Source organism: Enhydra lutris, unplaced genomic scaffold, assembly GCF_002288905.1.
Source record: "Enhydra lutris kenyoni isolate GAN:26980312 unplaced genomic scaffold, ASM228890v2 scaffoldscaffold26, whole genome shotgun sequence".
NCBI classification, from domain to species: domain Eukaryota; kingdom Metazoa; phylum Chordata; class Mammalia; order Carnivora; family Mustelidae; genus Enhydra; species Enhydra lutris.
The window spans coordinates 2393513-2399512 of record NW_019154110.1 but is presented as its reverse complement, the minus strand read 5'-3'; the positions used below and the strand labels follow the sequence as shown (position 1 = coordinate 2399512).

At 46.3% G+C, this 6000-nt stretch overlaps 1 protein-coding gene across 2 annotated transcripts in view; it reads left to right on the top strand.

The window, feature by feature from the left end:
* Positions 1-6000, top strand: part of LOC111151584 (VPS53, GARP complex subunit) — a 142350-nt gene that overhangs the window by 114028 nt on the left and 22322 nt on the right. For both annotated transcript variants that reach the window (XM_022509660.1, XM_022509661.1), the window contains one exon: positions 3404-3552. In XM_022509660.1, coding sequence (XP_022365368.1) covers positions 3404-3552 — 149 coding nt within the window. The remainder of the gene's footprint in view (positions 1-3403; positions 3553-6000) is intronic.

The following is a 6000-nucleotide window of genomic DNA, read 5'->3' as shown; positions in this document are numbered from 1 at the left end:
AAAAAACAATTAAAAAAAGAAAACCAATAAAGAAAAAAATATAAAAAGGAAAAAAAATATATATATATATTAGATAAACTAGTTAAAAAACGTTAAAAAAAGAAGAGGGTAAAAGTTAAAAAAATTTAGCAGAAGAAGAAAAATAAATTGAAAAAGAAAAAAAATTAAATTAACTGCAAGGCTAAAGAATCATGGGGAGAAAGCCATGAGTTCCGTGCTTTGCTTTCTCCTCCTTTGGAATTCCGCTGCTCTCCTTGGTATTGAAACTGTACTCCTTGGTAGGTGAACTTGATCCTGGCTGGGCTTCTTGTTGATCTTCTGGGGGAGGGGCCTGTTGTAGTGATTCTCAAGTGTCTTTGCCCCAGGCGGAGTTGCACCACCCTTACCAGGGGCCGGGCTGAGTAATCCGCTCGGGTTTGCTTTCGGGAGCTTTTGTTCCCTGAGCGCTTTCCGTAGAGTTCCGGAGGGCGGGAATGAAGATGGCGGCCTCCCGGTCTCCGGCCCGGAGGAGCCGAGAGCCCGGGGCCCCACTCCTCAGTGCGCCCTCAGAGAACAGCGCCAATTTACTCCCGTCACCCTGCCTCCGGCCGCGCTCCGAGCTGACCGAGCCTGCAACCAGTTCAAGGTAACCCCGAGCTGAGAGTCACTCCTCGGCTCTGTCTCTGTAGCCGGCTTCCCTGTTCTAATACCTGTAAGCTCTGCGACACTCAGACACCCCTGATCCTTCTGTGACCCTGCGGGACCTGAGGCCACGCTGACCCCGTGTGGGCTTCAACCCGGTTAAGCCTCTGGAGCGATGTCCCTCAGCGGAACAGACTTTTAAAAGTCCCGATTTTGTGCTCCGTTGCTCCACCGCTTGCCGGGAGCCGGCCCCTCCCCCCGCGGTCTATCTTCCTGTCGCTTTGGATTCACTTCTCCGCCCGTCCTACCTTTCAGAAAGTGGTTGATTTTCTGTTTCTAGAGTTGCTGTTCTTCTTCTCTTCGATCTCCCGTTGGATTTGTAGATGTTTGCAATCTTTAGATAAGCTATCTAGCTGATCTCCCGCTACCTGAAGTAGTCTCAGCCTGCTACTTCTCCGCCATCTTGACTCCTCCTAGATTTTTCTTTTTTAAATAGTAAAACCAGCATCAACTTTCATTGTTCTCCAGCAGCTTAAATGGTTTTCCTATGTCATTAAGCTGACTTAAATTTAAACTCACAAATCTACTTTGTTTTTGCTAATACTTCTTTTAATTTGACCAGTAGAGTCATAACTGGCTAAGGTATTAAAGCAAATCAGATCTTTTCACATATATTGCAAATGTGGATGTGTACTGGCATGGCCAATGGTGATCAAGAGGGGTTAGCTCACCAGTGGGAACTCAGAGTCCGTCATCCCACGCTGTCTTCAGAGTTATTTTGTAGCCAATGACAGGCCACATCCCCACCTCCTTTTACGGTTGTCTTCTGTCAGGTAATTATTAACTTTTTGAGATGTTGAAATACAAAATGCTGCCAACTTGGAAAACAATAGTCATTCATGAATAGTCATTCATGGCCATTGGAGGAGAGGGGCATCGAACTCCCTTCCCAGATTCCGTGTTTACCCAGAATGCTCTGCTCCAGGTGTTGCTGCGGACCTGGGGAGAAGATGAAGTATAGACATTAACAGCATCTGTCAGTTTTGGCCTCACCCTGTGAGCTCATTTAAGCTCCTCACCTAGGATGCTCACTGTTTGGATGGGTCAACTCTCTGAAATCAGATGGGAAAAGAAGCCTTTTGAATAAGATAAAAAGATAATGAGGAAAACATTACACATAACCAAAGCATTAGACTATAAAGTCAGTTCATACAGAACTTTCCACTGTTACTCCATTGTTTGTTTCTGATTCTTCCTCATAAAAAATTTGGGGACCTTTTTCTCTCTGGCACTTTGTTGTGGAACCTTGCATAAAACTGCACGTCTCTAGGGCTTGGTTTTCTTATCTCTAAAATGAAGATGGAAGTCCTTCCTGCTTTTTTATATGCTTACACATACCTAAAGCTTTTAAAATATAAATATCTGCTGATTTGACGAAACATTAGGGCAAAACGTAGAGTCACTCAAGCTTCCCAGGCACTGGGGAGTCGTTCATGCACAATATGATTCTTTTAAACAAGTTCCTTCAGTATTGAATTTTTCCTTTCCCCAAGAGCTCTATAAAAAAAATGGTGTTTTCTTGCCAGAGACATCAGGGCCTCAGAACTACTGCCCTCCTTCTATGAACATATTCTATGGTGTGTGTTTGGCTTCGGATCTTTTTAACAGACAGCCCAGCTCCACTCGGAGAGGCTGACTCAGCAGAACTCCTCCTGGACATTCCTGCTCTTTTCAGGATTAAAGTGCCCATTTGCTGCCTGCTCCGCAGGCTCTCTCCTCCTTCTGTATCCAAGGTGGGAGAGGCACTGTAGCATTGCGTCCTTCCCTGTTTTACTATAGACATTTTCCAGAGCATTTCTCCCAACTCTCATATGGTTAGAGCTTGAACCAAACAGGTCTCTCTTTTGTGTTCACAGCTTGCTCAGGGATCACTCGGGTCCTCTCAGTGGTGCTGGTCTGCCCAGCACCTGCCATCCACACAGTCCCTGCCCCACTTTCCCGCCCTCTTCCTCATGTCACTGTCTTACCCTCTGACCCGCCCCTTTGTAATGGCCAGGGATCTTCTTTTCTTTCCCTTAATGGAAACCCCAACAGAATCTCAAAGGTTTTAGGAGTAAGGTTTGAATGTTTTATTACAGAAAATTTTCAATTGTGTGCAAAAGTAGAGAAAACAGTATAACAGAACTCATGGACCCGTCACCCAGCTTCATTAATCTTATTTTATCTACTCCTAACTCCAGGTTATTTTGAAGTTAAGTCACACATGTCACATCAGGTCCAGCTCCCTTTTTTCAAAAATCCTCCCCTCTTCACAATTTACTTGAGAGAAAGACCTAAGTAGCCCTCATCCGGATTTCATTTCACTTAGCCCCAACCAGCTCCATTCTCCCAAGCTACCAAGGTGCTCACAAGTGGCTGCCCCTGCCCTGTCCCCCCACACCCCTCTTCTGACAGAACTGCCACAGGACCGTCCAGCTCACCTGCCTGGTGAGGGCTCCTTTACAAGATGGATGGGAAGGGATGGCTATTTCAAGCATCAGAGGGACAGGTTAGGAAAAGATAGCTAAGTCACACCTCACTGGCCAGGATAAGGTGGGCTTACTTGTTTTTATCCACAGTCAGCCACGGCAGACAAAGTAAGAAGCACTGCCCAAGATAAAATGGTGGTTGTGAGGCTAAGCTCTAACCTCACTGCCATTCCGCCTGCCCCTTCTTCCGGAACGGGTCAGACTGTCCTCCTGTGAGGGATCTAAAGATTTCTCTTCTCCATCTCCATTTTCAGATGCAGTGGCAGAACGTGGAGCACGTTGGTGACCAGAGCCCTTATGTCACCTCTGTCATTCTTCACATTAAACAGAATGTCCCTATCATCCGTGACAACTTGGCTTCCACGCGGAAATACTTTACTCAGTTCTGCATTAAATTTGCAAAGTAAGTCCTGGAATATTCTTATCTTTTCTTCTTCTTCTTCTTCTTTTTTTTTTTTTTTTTTAAGTAGGCTCCATGCCTGGAGTGCAACTCTGGGCTTGAACTCATGACCCTGAGATCAAGACCTGAGCCAAGATCACGAGTTGAACCCTTAGGGGCACCTGGGTGGCTCAGTGGATTAAAGCCTCTGCCTTTGGCTTGGGTCATGATCCCTGGTCCTGGATCCAGGGTCCTCCCCAGTGGGGAGCCTGCTTCCCCCTCTCTCTGTCTCTACCTACCTCTCTGCCTGCTTACGATCTCTGCCTGTCAAATAAATAAATAAAATCTTTAAAAAAAAAAGTTGAACCCTTAACTGACTGACCCCCCACACACACACCAGTGCCCCTGGAACATCCTCATCAGTGGGTTATTCTGAATGCCATACTTACCACCCGTATGCTCACAATCTAGGTGTCCCACCATCCAGCTGGAGCTTATTCTGGTGCCTGTAGGCGAACTAATTTTTTGTACCCCAAAGAAGCATAATAAAACTAAATCCACTACTTAAAAAAGTTGCAGACAGCAGTAACAGCATGAAGACATCAACCAAATGAAGAGAAACTCAGAAATGAGTTGGGGAAACTGTTACTTTGAATGATGTGGACATAACAGTGCCCCTGCTTGCCTATAGATTTGGATAATTAAAATTATTTTTCAGTGATTTCATGTATATTGTTTGTCTCTCCAACTAGATTATAAGCTTTTTTAGGGTAGGAACCCTTGTTCTATTTCTTTTAAGCCTCCACTTCCTCCTTCCCCACAGTACATATTACTGGGACTGCCAGAATTTATTTGCTTCTAAACATCCTTGAGTCCAGGGAAGGTACTGGAAACCGGGCAGAGCAAGGCAGGGGTTTCCATTGCCAAAGGAGATGAAGTGAACGCTTGCACTACATGTCTTTCTGCTACATTCTCGTGTGTGGCCATTTCTGGCTTGACATTTGGAAATAGGGAAATAAATGGTTTGGTCCCTTGCCAGGCAGCATCTGGCCATAGCACCATTTCCCCGGAGGCCAGGCAACGTAGAGGGTCAGTGCCTCCTCTGACCAAAGAGCAAACAGGAGTTTTGGCACACGTCTCAAGGAAGGGGCTTCAGGAAGGTCAACCTATTCCGAGCTACTGTGTTTAGTTTGTCCTCATCCCAGTCCCAAGGTGGGGATTTAGGGCTCCAGGTTTCTATCTTCCCCAGATCTCTGCTGGTTTGTATTCAATTAATGCTCACTCTCCCCCTCACAAATAAATCCCTAAGGAACAACAATTATGGGGGGGGCTTGTGCATTAGCTTCAGTTTCCAGTTTGTCAAGAAAGGATCGAGTGGACTCTCCAGGGAGGCATTAATGTTTGCAATATGGCAGATGACCCGGGAGTTGACATTCCCTTTGCTCCCTGAGTGCTCTTCAGTGTGTGTTAAAGGCATTGCTGATAAATCACGTTGTGACACTCCCATATCCTGGGTAGAAACAGTGTCTCTGTAAAATTTTACTGTGGCCAAAAATCTCCAGTGCGGTTGCACAGGGGTCTGACTGAGCGAACGTCAAAGTGAGTAAAGGGTCCATCTGCTTAGCTAGTCCCGGCTTCAGTCTCACGTTCTCTCGGAGCCCTTAAATTTTATTACTAAGCTCATATTTGGGTGAGCCAGGAATAGGATGCCCATCTCTCACATCTGGAAAAGTTTAACCCCTGACAGAAAAAGTGGTGTTCTGATTTAATCCACGGTACCCTCTCTAACTTGTAAAACCCCAGCCAAGAGGAGAAACTTCAGCGGTAGTGCTGTGGCAAGATTCCTCCCCAGCAAGTGCCGGCGCCACCACCCCGCACAACTGGGGAAGCCCTGGCCATTCCCCGGTCACACTGCCGGGACTTCTCCCCTCCCCGTGACACATTCCTGGTCCCTGTATTTTCCTCACCCCACGCTTGTGGCCTCGCACCCAGAGCCGACTGATTCCAGAGTACAGTCTAGAGAGAAGTAACTTCGGTTATAAACTGTACGTACCGTTGCGATTAGTCATGAATTCAGTGTCACATTACTTGTTTGGCCTGGCTCTGGTTTCCAGCCCTGAAGAATCCCTTCTACATGGTCCCCGTTCTCCCTCCTGATCAGTAGACCTCCCCCTAGACCTGATCTCTGGAGTTAATCTTTCTTTCTCTTTAACTTCCTGTCTAAGCTCATCAATGTGAGGCCGTAGATGTTTGCTTTTGCCTCCATTTGGTCTCTGAAGCAACAGCAGTCTTTCCTGTTTAGACATCAAAATCACCTCTCGATTAGAACTACTGTTTGAGGGCTGCCTGGGTGGCTCAGTGGGCTAAGCCTCTGCCTTCTGCTCAGGTCCCAATCTCAAGGTCATGTGATCCAGCCACTTCCTCTGCCCCTCCCCACCCCAAATAAATAAGTAAATCTTAAAAAAACAAACA